Raw genomic sequence first — 19053 nt, 5'->3', positions numbered from 1 at the left:
TCTCTCTGTTAAATGCATAGGTAATTTAGAGGCAGTAACATGAGGATAACCTTGGAGCATTCTGCCCACGCAAAGTATGTAAAATGCTGGTGAGTTAGTATTTATCTAGTGAGTATATATTCAGTTCACCCAACTTAGATGATTAAATTTTTATAGTGGTAGTACAAAAGTCTATTAAACCCTTTGGCAGTCCTTTTAGGAAATGCTCAAACATCCTGAAACACAGAAGGGCACAGAGGAGAGTTAGCGTGGAGCATTTAATGAGAATCTTTGTCTCAGAGTCAAGAAATGGGAGGCCTAGAAGAGGCAGTCATGCATATAAAGCAGTTTAAGGTCTATTTTCTTTTAACTGAGTCACTCTAAATATAGAATTTGCTTCTATTTTAAGTATTGAAGTTTCAGAACACTTTTCTGGTGTCTGATGTCTATTCTGTTACCTTTGTACTGAACCCACAGACTGAGCCATGCTCCTGTGCTGTAATGACAAGGTTCCATCTCACTGGGACAGTGCAATTTGGGAGATGCAATCCTGTGGACAACCTGACATTTTTGGGAAAGGGAGGAACAGGAAGAATAGAAGTTGTAATTTTCTAGTGATGTTTAGGGTGAAAACTTGGAAGATCAGTTCTGTTGAACCTGCAGAATCTTTAGTACAGAACTGAAAGCATTATTAAAAAAACAGTACTCAAAAAAAGCTGGTTTTAGATGCAAACAGTTTAGTGAGCAACAGAGCTATTACAGTTTAGTTATTCTGTTTAATTACAGAGTTGCCTAATGTCCAGTCTGATAGGAAAAGCTTCAATAGCTTTAGGTACTCCCATATGGCCTCTTCTCAAAATACCTCAATTTCCCACTTAAAATCACTCTGAAGGACCCACAGAATCTCTGTTTTTCTCCTTGTTGTCTACAGCACTTCTTTCCTCCATGTCCTCCTAGACTCCTCACTAAGCCTTTCACACCCATTGTTGGGTAACCCTCACTGTGATTTCAGACATTTTATGTTAGTGCTGACTATATTTATAAATAATGTCTTCAGGAATCTGGGCTAAATGCATTCAGTAGAGCCTCTTCTGCTCCCAGCAGAGATTGAGAAGTGCACATGGAACACAGAATCAGAATATCCTGAGTTGGAAAGGCTCCACAAAGACCGAGTCCATCTCCTGGCCCAGCCCCAAGAATCACACCATGTGTCTGAGAGCATTGTCCAAACACCTTTTGGGCTCTGTCAGGCTTGGAGCGGTGACCACTGCCCTGGGAAGCCTGTCACAAACATAATTTCATTCTGAGGGATGGCAATATGCTCAAAATATAAGGAGTTTAAGGAAAAGGTGTGCATAGTTTTAAATACAGACTAAACTGTCTTTTAGACTAAACTTTTTCCCAGCCTTATTTGTGGAACCATTTAAACAGCTTGGCATAATTGTTCAAAGGATGTGGTATGAAGCAGAAACAGAAAAATTCAAATTTTATTTATAAGATTTACAATCTTTTAAAGGTGTAAATATTTGGATGTAGGATCTCCTTGTAGCAGGCATCAAGCACCATGAATAACACTCTGAGCTATCAGTCCTGGTAAGTTATTTAAGCAGAACTGTGGTGTAAGTACTGATGGCTTCTGGAAGTGTATCCATCATTAACAACACAAACAAAACCAGTCAAACTGATGATTACAGAGTTTATTGATTAATTTACACTTTTATATACAGACAATGCATGCTTCTAGATTGAGATTTTTAATGAGCGTTCTTTTCATTCTTCCTTTAGGAGCCAGAAAAATTGTTCCTCTTGAGGCTTCTTCTCGTGCAAGTGAACCCAAAACTCCAGACACAACAGTCCAAGACCCATCACAGCGAAAAGGATATCAAGAATATGCCATTCAACAAACCCCATATGAACAGGCAATGAAAACAAGCAGGTAGTTTTGAAGTACTTATATTTGTGTTCATGCAGAATATGAATGAAGTGCTTCCCCATCCATTTTCATGAAACTGGGTTATTTTTCTAAGACCTTTAAATAAAGGAACAGCAGAAAATTAACTATGCATAAGCTGTATAATTTAAAATGTCTTTGGAGAATACATTTTTTAAAAAACTAAGCATTTCTGTCCATTATGAATATCTAGGGAGATTTCAACACACTATTTTACAAAGGTTCATTACTGTACGTATGACTGCTTGTTTGGGTTTTTTTTAGGTTGGGTCCAACTCAGCTGAAAATTTTTACATGTGAATACTGTAACAAGGTGTTCAAATTTAAACACTCCCTCCAAGCACATCTGAGGATTCATACGAATGAGAAACCTTACAAGTGTTCTTACTGCAGTTATGCCAGTGCCATCAAAGCCAACCTGAACGTTCACCTGCGGAAGCACACCGGGGAGAAGTTCAGCTGTGATTATTGTACCTTCACTTGCCTCAGCAAAGGCCATCTCAAAGTCCATATCGAAAGGGTTCATAAGAAGATTAAGCAGCACTGTCGTTTCTGCAAAAAGAAATACTCAGATGTTAAAAATCTGATCAAACATATGAAGGAAACTCATGACCTTCAAGACAAAAAGGTGAAAGATGTTTTTGATGAGCTTCGCTTGATGACACGAGAGGGCAAAAGACAGCTTCTCTATGACTGCCACATTTGTGAGCGCAAATTCAAAAATGAGCTGGACCGCGACCGTCACATGCTCGTTCATGGTGACGAAAGACCCTTTGCTTGTGAGCTCTGTGGGCATGGAGCCACTAAATACCAAGCCCTTGAGCTTCACGTTCGAAAGCACCCTTTTGTATACGTGTGTTCTGTGTGCCTGAAGAAGTTTGTCAGTTCTGTAAGGCTCCGTGCTCACATCAAAGATGTGCATGCAGATCTGCAGGAGGATTTTGTTTTTAATAATTCTATCAATCAGAGCTTCTGCCTGCTTGAGCCAGGAGGTGACATCCAACCAGAAGCCCTTGGTGAACAACAGACACAAATTGCAGGTGAATCGACTGTCACAAGTGCTGATGCTGTTAACACCCCACAGCCATCTGCTTCTAAAGGCGAATCAGCAGCTGCAGATGTAAACCATGATGGGCAGCATAATGGTGATGCAAAAATTGATGCAGTATTTTCCTTAGAATTAGAAAATCCTCTGGTGAAGAATGTAGCAGAGACACTATGTCAGACAACAGACATAGCAGTCCCAGACATTCAGCCCTGTGTAGGATCAGATTGCTTCCTACTGAAAAATGGTACTGCTGGCCCTGAAGAGTTACAAGATTCTCCTCCAAATGAAGAGGAAGTTAATCACTGCAGTTCTGTAAACAACCAGGGTGAAGAAATTCACCTTTTACTATCTGAAGACAAAAGTTTAAATGTGAGTCAGAACAATACAGTGACTGAGGACGTTCCAGTTCTTGAAGAGAGAATCCAGTCTGTTCCTCCTGGTGAATCAGAAACAAGCAATCCACCCATTCAAAATTCAGCAGAACCTACTGACCCTTTGGCAGCAGCAGAAGCTGGTGCAGCCACCAGTCCCCAGGCAGCCTCTTCCAACACAGCCACAGCCAGCGGGGGGAATGGATCCGTCGCCTTCATGCAGATCCTGGACAGCTTGCAGAAGAGACAAATGAACACTGAGCTGCGGGACAGGATAAGGAAGGTTTATGGAGACTTGGAATGTGAATACTGTGGTAAGGAGCAGTGGAATTATGTTTGGGGTTTTTTAAATCTTATGCAGTGAGCTATATTTTTCCAGCTCCTTTGGTTTACAATGTTAGATATATTTATGTGTCTTTGCAGCAGCATTAATTTTGTAGTTCCGTGTGGATTCTGGGGTCCAGTGGGATTTATTTTTTGCTGCACAAATCATGTGAAATGAGTCAAATCTCCTCAAAAAAACCCCACTAGTGGAATATAGCAAAACAGTGCCTTGCAAGGCTCAGTTTTCTGTTGATGTGAAATTTGATACAATTAGATTATTTCTGTCCACATGCATCTCCCCAACTTTCATTGGGGCAAAGCACAGCAGATTTAGGCATGTGATCAGCATTAGTTCTGTCCATGCTTTAATGCTTGAGCTTCATTATCAGGTTGGGACAAAATCCAGTTTGTTTTTTTTTTCAATAGCGTAGGAGGATATATAGGAATATACATTCTGTACAATAGAAACATAGATACTGGCATAATTTTGTGTCTTGTTTTGAACCAGGTTCTTTGAGATGAAAATTTTAATTACATGGTATCAGATCAAGACTATCCTGATTGTAATTGTTTGTTTTTTTTTCATTTAGGGAAGTGGGAATAACACACCATTCCCACTAATTCTAACTGAAAATGTTTGTGTTTACATAACTGGAAAGGAAGCATTTCGGGATGTATTTTTTAGTTTTCATTCTTGAAAAGGGAAAGGAATTGAAGTCTGAGAAAAGAAGTTTTTGAAACATCATAACATTGTACATTAGATGAATTGCTCTGAACTTTTTGGTGCCATTATGCCAAAAATGCTTTTAAGAAGTAGAAACATGAAAGAAAGTAAAAAAAAAAAATTTAGCAGTCTCTTTTAGTGTACATCTGCATTCAGTTTCTTTGCATAAGAGAACAGATGTAAAGGACTTTTTCTTTGGGAAAAAGATTATTGATATGTATTAAAGTTGCTCTTGTTAGGCTGTTTCAGGATGTGTAACATGTGTAACCTTTAGGCAAAGGTGGATTTGTAAATATGTTTTCAGTAGTGAAGGGTCTGTAGACAAGTTTTCATCAAAGACAAAAGGGTCAGGATTCAAACAGTGTGTTTTGTCCTGAAAGAAAATTGGGGTTTTTTTTTTTAATTTTCACTAACAATTGTTTAGGAATTACTTTCTTTATGTCTAATTTAATTTTCAGGCAAGTTGTTTTGGTACCAGGTGCACTACGACATGCATGTCCGTACACACACTCGAGAACATCTGTATTACTGCTCCCAGTGCAGTTACTCTTCCATCACCAAGAACTGCCTTAAGCGTCACGTCATCCAGAAACACAGCAATATTTTGCTGAAATGTCCCACAGAACATTGTGACTACTCCACTCCAGATAAATACAAGCTCCAGGCACACCTTAAAGTTCACACAGATCTGGTGAGTAGCAAACCAAATGTGTGTTTGTCTGAATTCAGTGCCGTCTTCAGAGTTTGCACTTCTGTAGTAGTACTTGAAGACATAAGTCAGGGTTCTAACCTGTGTGTTCTCTGCACACTTCTGGGAATACCTGACTTAGAGTAACTGGATATTTGGACCTTCTCAGAGCTGTTTCCAGGGGAGTATGTCTGTATCCATTTTATCTCTTTGGTTTTCCCAGTATTTACAGATCCTTTGAGCGAGTGGAATAAAGGTGGTACTATTGTTACATTACTTCATTCTGTGAACCTGAATTTCCTTCCTTCATAAATAGATGACTTGTGTAAAATGAAAATATATTCTTCATTACTACAGACAAAAGATAAATTTAAGTTGTTAAAAAGGATTTTTTCCCTAGTATCTCCACCTAGTTGCAGTTGAACATCTACGATTTTCTGTTGTGTTGACAGAGAGATCACATTTTAAAGATTCCTGTCTTGTTCAGAAAGCCCTCCAGCTCAGAGTGCCATGTGCTAAAACCAGGTCTTGGTAGACTGTTGGTCAGTATTTCCAACAGCTGGAGTTACTTTAAGGTATTTGGAACAGAACAACACTTCACCTCCTTACTCTTCTTAAGCAGTTACTTCTAAAGAACTTTAAAACCAAACAGAAGAGATGACACAAAAAGGAAAAATTTCCCCCCTTGTGTCCTCCCCTTTTGTAAATAATTGAAATGAAATCTAAATTTTTTGTGAAAGGTGCAGAAAAATCACATAATAAGACGTTATTTTTGGATGTTTTTTAATTCATTATGTTTACAATGCCCATCTGATAGCAAAAATCTGTGCAATTGATGTCTAAGAACACTTAAGAAAAAAGAGTCTACAATTAGCTCTCCTTTATCCTTCCATAAGTACCTGGTTTTCAAGTGTGATGTATGTCCAACAGCTCCCACCAGGAAGATAATTTTTGTAATTCTAAATAGAACTGAGAAAATGGATTTCATAATTAAAACAATTGTGACAGCAAGATCTTTCATAAACATGCTTACTAATGCTTACTGTTAAATATATTTATTTAAATGTATCGAAAAGTTAATGTATTAGATTTTGGCAATTCTCATATGGTCTTTGTGCCCATTGCTTGGTATATTTACTCCATGCATAGCTCAGTGAAAAGGACCACTTCTTCAACAATATACCTATGCACAGTTGAATGTGGAAATCTACTTTAATTTTAATTTTAAAAATCAATTCTTACTAAATATTAAAATTTAACTTCTCTGGAAACAGAAGATATCAAAATGTCAGTTCAGTTTCTTGTGTGGCTGCACATCCTGCATAATTTCCTTGCTGGCTGCATTTCAGCTGGATCCCTGCATTATTTGTAGAAGATAAATGATGGGTATTAAAAAGCCTTCATCCTTGTATATATCACTCTATAGCCACCCACTTTAATCTCTGTGCAGCACCCAAGTCTTGCACTGAATTTGGGATTGGGTATTCCCTGGCAGATGATGATGGGGAGTGTGAATGTGCTGCCTTTTGCCTTCTCTGTTTGCTACACATTCTTATTACAGGGAAGATTTTTACTTTTGAAGTCTGGGAATTGAGCAGGGCTTGATTCAAAACCAAAATTTTGTATCTATTACCTGATTTTTCAGTACTCATCTTCTGTTCCTAGGGTTTTTATTGTAGGTATTTGATATTTATTGGCATTCATTGAGCTCTTCCAAAGTTCAAACTGTGACATGACCAATCACTTCAGTGTCAGAGGACCTAGGAAAGGGCTGGGCAGTTTCAAATTGCTTTAGTACAATTTATATTATGACTGAGCTCATGGTAACATTAAAGGGCAGGGTGTGGAATTGAACAATGCTGAAGTAGGTACCAGAGTTTGTTTACAGCCTCAAGTGACTTTTGCCACTCACTGTGCTGAGCCGATAAACATCACAAGGAGATTTGTCTCTGAACATATTTTAAGTCTATGTATGTAATTGATACTGTAGTGTTAGCAACTCTGTAAAACTGCATTTCAGACCCAGAACCACCACTCATTGGGTGGCTGTATCTGCTTTCATGCACATGTTGGGATGTAAATTATTCTTGTCCTTGGAAGGATGCTTAGGAATTCCATTATGATGTTGACCTTTGATGTAATAGCATAGCTGTTGGTAGGATGTGAGCTGCTCAAGCTCTGATTGCTTATTTGCCCTTCCTGAGGAGAGTAAATTTTCACATGGTCACTGCTCTGGCTGTGTTACCACTGCCTCTGGAGTAGTGCTGCTGAGCAGTCAAGAAGGCAAGGTACTGCAAAGGGAACAAATTAACAAAAACATCTCTGATCTAATGGTAGGGCACTCAGTCGGAAAGCAGCTTTTGCTCTTAGTGCTCACTTCCATAATGAATGTCAGCTAGGCATTTGTTTTTACTAATAGTTATTTGACAAAAATATGCTTAAGTGCTGTGTGGAGGTGCTTGTCATTTTGTGAGCTGAGTTCTGCTTCTTGCCAGACTTCAGAAAAGTCTGTCTAAACATCTGCACATTTTTCTGTAGCCTCCTTCACATGTATGCACAGCTGTCTCCTAGGTACATCACATCCTTTTAGCTGAGTTGCATTTTAATAGGACATCAGTTTAATGCAGGAATCTTTGGGGAAATTTTTTATTTATACATCATGACAACTGTGGTGAAGATTTCTGGAGGTCTTCACTCCTCAGAAGTGTAACTTGGGGGTCTAATTCTGATCCCATGGATGTTAGAAATAAAATTTCTGTTGATCTGAATAGATGTGGGAGCAGGCTTTGGCCCTCTATTCTTCTACAAAATTATGCAATCAAATATTGTGTTGAGTTGTGGGAACTTTTCCTGAAAATGTTCTGTGAGTGCCAATATTTAGTAGAGGGTTTTTAAATTTTTGTTTTAGTGACTGTATACTTGTATACCTACCCCTTTAATTATCTTGAAACACATGCCTCAGAGAATTAAAATTCACTTCAGAGCACTATAAATGGATAATGCAATGTAGCTGATGCTTTCTAAGCACAATCTTAATTAATTTATATAAAGAGAAATGCATTGTGGTTATTATTTAAGTGGCCTTATTAATAACAAAATAATATAAACAAGAACATTTTTGATAGTATTAGACGAATTTATTTCACGAGGTTTAAGAATACTTAATTTTAATTAAAGTACATAATTAAATTCCTGTTTTCTGGAATGTAAACAACCCTTTCAGTCAAAAATCTACCTTTACTTAGGAATTATTTTAAGTTTCTTATATTTTCTCAAATTGGCTAATAGAGGTGTTGAGCAAATATCAGGCAGTGATAGCCTTTGACATTTAAACAGCTGATTGTATTTTGCAGCTGGTCTCTAACAAAGGTAGATGCAGTTCTCTCTATGGTTTGCTTCTGTTTGTGTCCTTCAAAAAAACCTTCAAAGGTATTTAAAGGGCAGGTATTCCAATAAGGCATAGGAAGAATGACTTTCATTCTTACCAGAGGAAAACGTGCTCGCTGAAATGTGATTCAGGTATCACTGCAACCTCAGCCTTCAAAGGGTTTCTGTCATCACCTATGGCCAGGGCACCTGAAGAGCTGGAGCTGTGGTGCAGGGGAGCTTCTCTGGGGCTCTGTGTTGTGGTCTGGGGGCTCTGAAATACTTCATTTGCGACAGAGGATTTTTGAAGGCTGTTTTGAGAGTGATGGGATTGCACTGAAGGACTCACACAAGCTCTCAGGGCAGCAACAGAAGAACACTTAAGCATTCCAAGCTGACTGCATAAGCTCCAGTACTCCAGCACAGGCCTGGATGCCCAGCAGGGAAAGGTTTGGCTTCAGCTGGGCACTCTCTGGGAGAAACTGGAGCTTGACAGACACACTCTGAAGGGCCTCAGTGCTCCTAGGCACACTCTGTTACACTACAAAAGATAAGCCTTTTGAAGATCACTTCTGCAGAACTTGGTGTAGATAACTTTCTAACAGCTTGAAAAAAGCTGTTGGCATTATTTCATTATTGAAGAATTTTGTTGCCATCATCTTGTGGAATGATGAGCTCTCAGCATCCATCCATTCATGTTGCTCTATAGCTCTTGATGCATTTACTGATTATTTTGGTTTTTCCTCTAAGATACAGGCTTATAGCCTTACGTTCCTCAAGAATATTAATAGGAATGTAAAGTTGTCACAGTCAACAGCACTTCATCTGAAGTAGCGTGTGTGTAATGGAGTGTTGAATTTTTTCTTATTTAACATTTATCTCAATGTCCTGGTCACACTGAGAAATATTTAATTCAGTGAGTATTAGAGACCAGCAACACCTAACTGTTTATTAAAAGTACACTTTTTTCCCCCTTTATTTACTGTATATTTTGAAATCAGATATATAGCAAGTTTGAGGAACAGACTGAGATCTGTCAGCACATTTCAGTCTCAAGAGCCCCTAAATGATTTTTTGCTGTTTTTCTTATATGTGCCAAATTATGAATGTGATCCTGCAACTACATGTTTGAAAAGGTGTCAACATTGCTATGTAGTTTTGTTATGATTAATCTACCAATCCTTACTGGAGTAATGTGTTCATGTAGAAATCCAAAATCATCAGTAGCAGGTTTAGGTTATATCATTTGAGAGACCCTAATTCCACAAATTAACAGCTTGTGTTCAAGGTTTTGTCAGCTTTGTAAGCTCCTTGAATCTCTTCTAAAATTCATCTAGTATTCTCTGATGTTCCTTTTTTCCCCTTGAGATTCTTAGGATTTAAAATGATGACAGCCCCAACTTCATCATAGCAAGGTACTGCCCTCAGGGTGGTAATCCTTGTGTAGCTGCCATCCCCAGTCCCTGGTGCAGGTTTTCTCACAGGAGCAGATGACTGTCAGCTCAGGCAGAATTCTCCTTGTGCCACTGCCACATTAATGGCACTGAGAGCTCCATATTCTACAGTTGAGGGAGTGTTTATTGCTGTTTCAGCCCAACTGTTCTAGGGCTACTGCTGGTTTTAACTTGTAAGGTACTTCAACACAGGGATTTGTTTCTCAGAGGTACGTGAGACTGCAAATGCTGCATCATATTCCAAAACCTCTCTGCCATGAAAATCCATCAATTTTTGCTTTCCTTTCAAGAGAGGCTGCCATTTACATCTGTACAACTGTACAGCAACATCTGGACAATAGTGACATCCTTGTACAGTCCTTCTTGATATTCAGAGATTCTCTGTGGTCAAAGGTCAGAAACTGGTAGAGTCCAGGATCCTTAGCCTCCTGTGATCTCCAGTTTTCTCCTTCATAACACAGGGGTCTGTCTCATTTTGATCAATAATCTTCCTTTCACACTCTTCAGGAAGTATTTCTGTCCTCCTGGAATTAGTAGTGAAGTGTCTGTTCTGTGGCTTCAGCTCACCTTTTCAGAGATCTCTGGTAGATGGGCAGCTGTACTTCTCCAACCAAGTAATGTGTTACCTGGGCACCAGCCCAGCTGTCAGGACTAACAAGACTCCCTCCATCTGTGGTTTTCATAATCCACTCATAAATTAATCCACGTAGTCACAGAGGTGACTATGACCCACTATGACCCACACATCTGATTGAGCGTCCAGTGCCAGCAGGTACTTCGGGAAAGATCAGTCTCTCCAATTTGTATTGTGACTATCAAGGTTTAATTTAAAGTGTAATGGGGAAAATTCTTATATTTTTACATGGGGTTAGATGCATTTGTAAAAACATGAAAATTACAATTAAACTAAAACTGCATATATGAAGAGATGACATTAAAACTCTCCAGCTGATTGATAGTGTAAAATCTGTTATAATGTCAGTGACACTGAGAAAATCCACTGTAGTCTTTAAATCAAAATAGTAGAATAAGACTTTATCGGTAATACATAAAATGCTGACTATTTATAAAATAGTTAGAAATGGAGACACTGAATAAGTAATGGCATCTGTCATTATTAACTCTGCTGCTCAATTTCAGGCCATTTTATAAATCCACATAGTAGTGGTTATCTTCAGAAGGGCAGGATCTGATCCTTAGGTTTCAGAAGGGTGATCTTTCAACTTCTGATTTTCTACAGTCAGCCAGAAGATAATTCTTACATTTATAGTGCATATTCTCATCTGCTGTAAGTTGGAGCCCAGTATTCATGAGGATTAATGATGTGCTTAGAGTCTTTTAATATTTCTCCTTCACTTATTTCACTATAAATACATTCATTTTTTCCTTAAAAACCGAACCTTGAATTATAACTTTGTTGAGAACCATGTATTACTGAATAATGACTATAGTGATTATACCAATAGACTGAAAATGCAATCTTTCTTTCTCACTTAAGGATAAAAAGAGTTATTCCTGTCCTGTGTGTGAGAAGTCATTTTCTGAAGATCGACTTATAAAATCTCACATCAAGACAAATCACCCTGGTAAGAAAAAAATCAAGAAAGATTTCTCAGTCTATTGCAATAAATGGATAAGAGTTTAGAATGAGCAGTGTAATGTGATTATATTCCTAAGAAAGAGAAGAATCTATTTCTAATTCAACTGGTTTAGAGTAAGAATTGTGTTGGTTTTGCAGATATTAGAATTTAGAGTGAAAAGTGTTACTGTTTGAGCATGGAATATGTCAGATAATTGTGCTAAGATATCTGTCTTCATCTGGCAAAGGGTGAATTCAAATTAAGCACTGGAAGTTTGGGATCAGGCATATTGACATCCTGTAGCAACCCAGGAGATGTAAAATTCCCACTGGCCTTACATGAACTGACAGGAATGTGTCCAGGGCTCATGCTTTGTCTGTAGGTGCCTGATGGGAATGCAGAGCTGGCCCTGTGCAGGCCAGGGCTGGGCTGGACCTCCAGGGCCAGTTGCAGTCTGCAGCAGGGCTCCTGCTAGAACCAGCTGGGATGTGTTGTGGCCAGGAGTAGTGGAGCTGGCAAGCCTGGCTGGATGCAGCAAACTGCTCCAAACTCTGTTTACACATTGCATTCTGATGCCCTGGTTTATCTGCAACTACAAAATAACATGAATGTGGGCAGTCTGTGTGCTGTGCCTGAGTAAACAATCCTTGCTCAGCTCTTGGGAATTTGATGCCAGAATGTTGGTGTGGGGACTGATTTAAAACTCACTGATGTGAACTCAGCAGAGCCACACTGGTGTGTCCCTAATTTCCTGCTTCTCAGGCTCTGTGTTATGTTGGATAGAAAGTCCTGCTGCTACTGCAGAAGAGGGAGAGGTGAGACTTTCATTAATTAATCTACAGGGCTCCTTATCAGCTGACATTAGTGGATACAAAGAAGGAAAACACTGGTCATGCTCAGACTGAGTCTAAGGGAAAAAATCCAATTAAAATGATGTAACTTTCCTTGTCTTTCTTGTCAGATGTACAGCACGAGAGGTAAAGCAATAATTTATCTTCCTACTGCCACTAGATAGTGCTAGACCCGTTTTAAACAATTTCCTTCACTTTAATTTCATCTTTAATTCCCACTTCAGCTCTTTAGTTACTAAACCTCTTTATTTGCAGACCACTCCAGAGCAGTGTGGTTGGAGGGCTTGTCGTACGTCAGAAGACATGCCTGATGCAGGAAATTGAGATGAGGAAAGGCTTCTGAACTATACTGTAGTCAGGAGGTATAACACCAGTAAGCATAGAAACTGAATCTCTAGAACTGTGCCCTTAAAGCCTTCGTGCCTCAGGCAGGGAGCATAGGAGACTTCCCTACATAAGGACCTGAGAACTGGCAGGGCAGTGCCCTTACATGCTGTCATTAGCCTGTACTTTCCACTGACTGCTGAATGATCAATGTGTGCTACCTCTGAGGTCCAGAAATACCAGTTAACTCTGGAGCCCTGAAGTACTAAACTTCAGGGATTTAAATACTCCTGGATTTGAATACTCCTGAACAATTCATTTGGTATCTGAATCCCTCTAAAAAAAAGTATAGTGTAATTTTTATTTTATTCAAGAGGGTCTTTTAAACTCTTACAATAGAAGTAAGGTTTAAAAAGAAAATCTGCACTATTATTTTGTGTTTTCATTTTTGATTCTTGTATCGGGGAGAATAGAGCTTAAAGACAGAATAGCAGATTTATTAGATGTATCTGTGTGGTACTAAAGAAATAAATGCATGTAAGATATGCCTATGCAGCAGTTATGCAACAACCCTATTTTCATATATGGAGGAGAATTAATGCACTAATCTTTCTTATTTCTGTGAATTTTCTCCTTGTAATCTTTGAAATCTTTTATTTGTACACCACACCTAATTACAAGCCATATTAATGTTAAGGGTGTGATGGTATAAGCTATTAAATACTGCAGTGGCATGAGTGCAGTTGTTTTCAAAAATATAAATTAAAATTAATGAAGATGAAAGGAAAGATGGGTACTGTTTAACAGGAATTGAATTTTAAAACGACACATCAAAAATTAATTTGAACTGAAACACTTTCATATTTATCATTAAAATGTTCTAGAACTCCCCCTCTCCTTCCTTTCTTAGTATCATTCAGCATGCCCTGCTCCCTTGTCTCTTCTGTTTCATCACGTAGAAAGTATGAAATCAAAAAGCCATCCTTCCTCTTCTATATTTGCAGAGGAGTTGAATTTTGGTCCCATGAAGGCAATGAGAAAAAAATCTCCATAGATTTGGTAGAGCAGTATTTCAAACCAAAGAGATAAGAGACCTTGGCTTTATTGCCCAATGATTTTTGTACTCAGCAGTGAAGGAGGAGTCTTGGGTTCTGGTCCCAGCTCTCAGAATTATCTACCTTTCATCCACTGTCTGATTTAATATATTTCTTAATAGTTCTGAGGCATGAGAGGCATCAGCTTCCATAGCTCCCCACTAAGCAGACATCCTAGCCTGCAGTCATGAATGAAGGATCTAAGCCATTGAAAGGCAGAATGAAGGTTCAGGCTTATGGCTGTAGTTTTCATTTTTTTGGTACCTCAGAACTTACCTCTGCTCATGGGCTTTTATAGTTACCTTTTGAGGTTTTTTTCCCTGTGCATATGAGTTCAGGCAGGATTTTTGTGATTGCATTCTGGGACCAATCATCAGGAGACAAGGTGATTTTGGTAAAAATGAAGTTTAGACAGGAACTTTCAAATTTATAAGATTTGGGGCATAATATGTCACCAGCTTTCATGTCTTAAAAGTTTAGATTGCATGAGTGTTGTACTTTCATTAAGTCAGGAGATAGCCTTTCATTCATCTGACATGCATTGAGCAATTGGATTTGTTTTTAAAAGCATCTGGTAGTGTTTTCATTATGCGTCCAGGCCACTTTAATTTAAACTTCATTATTTTGAACTTTTTCACTGTGACAACCAAAACATTATCTCATATGAAGGAAATACAGAGAATGGAGTGTATCTAGCTTGAATAAGAAAAGGCCAGGAGAGGAATCTTAATTGCTGTCTTCAGCAATCTAATTAAAAAGGAGACAGGGAGATTTTTCTTGGAGTTGTACAGTGAAGGGATGTCAGTTGAAACAAGAAGATTCTAACTCGAACTAGGAAAACAGTTTTGACTGTAAAGAAAACAGTTTTGACTGTAAACTCTGCAATGGGCCAAGAGAGGCTGTAGAACCTGCATCCTTGGATATGTTCAGAACAGAACTGGATATGACCCCAAGCAGCGTGATGTAACTTTGAAAATGGAACTGTAAGGTTGACGCTGCTTGAGTAGGTGACCTTAGAGGTCCCTTCCATTCACATTTATTCCACGAGCCTGGTTTTCCCTTTAAAATGTCTGATTATCAGAATTCTGACCATTGTAACTGTGGCTGAAGTGAATTGTCTTCAGATCCTTGACATCTGGAAATCAGGGGTGAAATTGTGAATAAAGCTTTTGAAAATATTTAAGAAAAAAATGCTAATTTAGCTTATGAGGAAGGGTCACAGTAACAAAATTATCTTTTGTGCCAGTGGCCCAACCGAGTTGTTTATATTTAAAATATTAATTTTTTTTAAACAGGCGGTGAGGACAGTGAGTTCACAGATCAGGAGAGAAAGGACAGAGCAGCCTAGAAGGCCTAAAGGAAAAGAAGGTCCTTGTGCTCTTTGCTCAAGTCAGTTTTGAGTGGGAGTAGGGGAAATACAACTTTTTAAAAGTTGGATTGAATCAGGATCTAGTTCTTCAATATTACTTACAAAATAAATTCCCTCATGTCCTTCTGGTTCTTACTACCTTTTGCATTTCTCTCAGAGGTTTCAATGACTACTATTTCTGAGATTCTTGGCAGAAGAGTTCAGCTGAAAGGACTTATTGGAAAACGAGCTGTGAAATGTCCCCACTGTGATTTTTATTTTATGAAGAATGGATCAGACCTTCAACGTCATATTTGGGCTCATGAAGGTAAAACTCTGGTTTTAAGCTTTTGGGCATATAATGAGTCTCATATTCCCCTGAAGCTTTGCTGACATTAAAAAAAAAAATGTATTTAAGTTTATTTCTATACTCAAGTATAAAACTTTAAACTACATTGGAGGTTAATTAATTAGTTTAATGGATACTGAATCACATATGGAACGTCATACTCAGAACATGAACAGACAGTTTAAATGTTTTATAAAAATTTTAAAAAATTTGAAGCAATTTTTTTTCCAAAACATATTCATAAACATCAATTAAGTATTCTATGTGAGTAAGTAGGAGTAAATTAAATATATGCTCAGTATTTTGAAACAAGTAATTTTCTGTATCTTCCTATGAGTCTCTGCTGCTCCTTTTACATTTGTCCAAAAATCCTTGGTCTGGAAATCTGTTAGTAAACCAATTGAAATCCAGTTCCTTTGATGTATACGTATAAATTCTGTGAGTATTTTAATCCCTCTGCATAAAGGGGATAATGGGATTTGGTGCTCTCAAACTGGTATCTTGTTCCCAAAGTGTTCCCGTATCGGTACTTCAGCATATTTGTTTGAATGATCTAACTTTGAGCTTTCCTGCCTGTGTAGCAGAGCAGGGCTCCTCTCCAGTGGCCTTTCCTCCATTAAGGAGTTTAGGTAAGGCAGAATGTAGGTTAGAGAAATTCCTTGTTTATTCTATAGACAAAGTTCTTCTATTCTGACCGGAACTGGGAACCCATGTCATCCAACTGTCAGGAAAAAGAGGTGAATATAAATTTCTTCCCAAAGCAAAGTATGCAATCAAGTCTGCTTAAAGCAGATTGTAATTCTTCATGCTGGTAAATCTAATATTAAAGTTACAAGCATCAATCTAAAATGTGGAGACCCTCATGAAACTGTTGAACTACTCTGCCAGTTCAGATTTATTCAGCTTTACTTTGAAGGATTTACTTTGTTCTTACAGACCTTCTGTTAGATGACCCATACTATATGCTTTGGACATATCTCCCTGTATGCTTTGGACACTTTGAGGGAAGTATTGATTGTAGTAAACAGAGAATGGGAGTTACCTGAAAACTTCTAGAGGGAAACACATACACCAGCTCAGCATAAACATAGGCAGCCTGGATTTTACTTCTAAATGAAGGGTAGGCATAGCAAGGCCCAAATATCAATATTTTCCTGGCCAAACTCAGTACCTGGCTTCAGTAGGGCAATATTCAATTGTGAAATAACTCCTCTTTTCTCTCAGCAAGTCATGAGCTCAGCACCATCTACACAGAAGCTGTAGATGAAATTTCATATTTGTAGAGATCCAAATTTTGAAGTGTTTCTCTTTGTCCATGTTGCTCACATGATCTGAATTTTCTTTCAAGCAAATGTCCAGCCTGGAAAGGCACAGCCTGGTTGTTTCATGGTATATTTTTTCACTTTTAGGTGTGAAACCCTTCAAATGTTCCCTCTGTGAGTATGCCACTCGCAGCAAGAGCAACTTGAAAGCCCATATGAATCGTCACAGCACGGAGAAAACCCACCTTTGTGATATGTGTGGGAAAAAGTTCAAATCAAAAGGCACTTTGAAGAGCCATAAACTCCTTCATACTGCTGATGGTAAGGACATTAAATCTATTATCTATTTATTAAATCTATTTAGGACAATAAATATTGGCTGTACCACAGGCCTTATTAACAAATAAGTTGAATACTTACATATGATTCATAGACTTTGTTTATTCCCAGGAGACACCATTTGGAAAATAATTCAAAACTTTGTGAAATTAATTTCTATGTTCTTACAGAGAATCATTTTATCTCAATAGAAATTTGAAACTGCCAATAGTTCTGTGTTTGTCTCTTACTGTTTTATTCTATGAGACTGTTATTTGGGTCCTGGTGGCAAATTATTTGGATCCAGCCAGTGGCAAACCTGGGCACTTACTCTCTTCAGTCTCACACTCAGCACCTCATCTGCCCTGCAGTTTTATTATTTCTGTGATGATAACTGAAAAAAGCAAGATGCACATCCAGAAAAGTATCCCATTTTATATCAAAGCTTAGAGCACAACAGGATTTTATTATTCTGTGATTATCATACTGAAGTAAATTATTTAGCAGAATAAGTTGTACTGACCTTCATTATGACTTAATACCGTGATCTTTGTTACTCATGCAATTATCTGAAACCTCATTCCACTTTTTATTGACCATTTCTTTTACACTCTTTGTTTTTTGCAAATTACATCTTCAGAGAAAGCACACAATGCTCTGTTATATTTTTAGAATATATTTGAAGTTTCTGTGTCAGGGATGTTTTTTAATGCTAATGTCTGTGTGTTCAAGTGGAAGAGACGATCCCTTTTACATCAATATGCTACATCTTACAGGAAGATTATAGTTATTGTTTTATTACCAAAGTTATTGCAGAAATTATATGTGCTGGTAAATCACTTGTTATTCAAAAAGTACTTTTCAGTATTTTGAACTTAATCAGTAACAAGTAGGTCTGACACACACATCTAAGCTTCATATGTGAGAATCGAGATTTTACTTACCAGATGGAAACCTCAGCTGATTCCTTGCTAGAAGAAGGAGGCAAGTTGTTGTATTTGAATAAAAAAAAAATTTCAAACATGATCAGTCTGTATAGAAAAAGATCTCTTTCTATGGCCCCATAAAAAACATCACTTCATGGGGTTTCATTTCAAAAACTTTCTGGTTTGTTTTCACCACCTGGCATGATCAAATAGTGAAATTCAGTAATGAAAGTTGAATTTGTTTTCACCTGTGATTTATTTAGATTTCTCAGAACAAATCTATGTGTGTATAAGTCATTACTGCAATTCATCTGAGGCTGCTTTGAAATTTAGTGTTGTTAAGAATAGCACTATACTTGAGCAGGATCTAGCCATGTCTGGATTGGGTTTAAAAGTGTGAAGTTAGCTTTAAACATTTAAATCCATTATGTTCTTTTATAAGTTACTGCCAGGTCAGGCTGAAACCTTGGCTCTAGAGGCATTGTTATTACCAGGAGCCTTTTTTAGCTGCCTTCAAACTCATCACTTGGAACAACTCCAGTGACTTCTAGGGGAAGGTGTCTCAGCCCATCACAGGGGTGATGCAGGTTGGAACAAGATAACCTTTAAGGTCCCTTCCAACCCAAACCATTCCATGACTCTGTGTTCCTTTTTGGTAAACCTCCATTTTTGACTGGTACAAATAAATCCAAGACTTAGGCTCTTTTGCCTTGCTTTTCACACTTCCAAAACTGTCCCAGGAAATTCCCAGTGCCTTTGGAAGGTAAGTTTGACCATTTTCTCCAGTGGAAGCAGGATCTCACTGTCTATGGAGTCTTAAGTAATTTTCCTGACTTAGTCCACCCCAACAAAATTTTCATGCATTTCAAACTCTTGTGAAAAAGAAAAGGACATTTGCCAGCAGGAATGGGGTTTGTCAGGGGACTTTCGGCCTTCTGAGTGACAGTTTCTCTTTGCCCAGTGTCCCTTCCTTTAGTGACAGCACTGCAAAAGTTCTTAGCAGCACACATACAGTGTTCTTCAGTTATTTCACAAATAAGTGAATTTGAAAGCTGTTTCACTGTTTATGAGTCTTGTCTTCCTGACTTATGAATCC

General features: G+C 38.1%; 1 protein-coding gene and 1 long non-coding RNA gene across 9 annotated transcripts in view; one reads left to right on the top strand and one right to left on the bottom strand.

Annotated features, from left to right (window-relative positions):
• The window catches only part of ZFAT (zinc finger and AT-hook domain containing), a 113849-nt gene that overhangs the window by 70965 nt on the left and 23831 nt on the right, over nt 1-19053 (top strand). For all 7 annotated transcript variants that reach the window (XM_072925029.1, XM_072925028.1, XM_072925032.1 and 4 more), the window contains 6 exons: nt 1765-1915; nt 2195-3663; nt 4856-5088; nt 11404-11491; nt 15281-15430; nt 16861-17034. In XM_072925029.1, coding sequence (XP_072781130.1) covers nt 1765-1915; nt 2195-3663; nt 4856-5088; nt 11404-11491; nt 15281-15430; nt 16861-17034 — 2265 coding nt within the window. The remainder of the gene's footprint in view (nt 1-1764; nt 1916-2194; nt 3664-4855; nt 5089-11403; nt 11492-15280; nt 15431-16860; nt 17035-19053) is intronic.
• Nucleotides 1662-8716, bottom strand: LOC140682483 (uncharacterized). Of its 2 annotated transcripts, none has more exons than XR_012054289.1 (4): nt 8571-8716; nt 3471-3611; nt 2405-2482; nt 1662-2008 (listed from the first exon to the last, which is right to left on the bottom strand). It is a non-coding gene; the product is annotated as an uncharacterized lncRNA (long non-coding RNA). The 2 variants fall into 2 exon arrangements; XR_012054288.1 differs by having other exon boundaries at nt 3471-3583.

The sequence above is a fragment of the Taeniopygia guttata genome, chromosome 2 (assembly GCF_048771995.1).
Source record: "Taeniopygia guttata chromosome 2, bTaeGut7.mat, whole genome shotgun sequence".
Taxonomy (NCBI): Eukaryota; Metazoa; Chordata; class Aves; order Passeriformes; family Estrildidae; genus Taeniopygia; species Taeniopygia guttata.
Note: the sequence above shows the minus strand (reverse complement) of the source record. Positions and strands in the feature narration are given on the sequence as shown.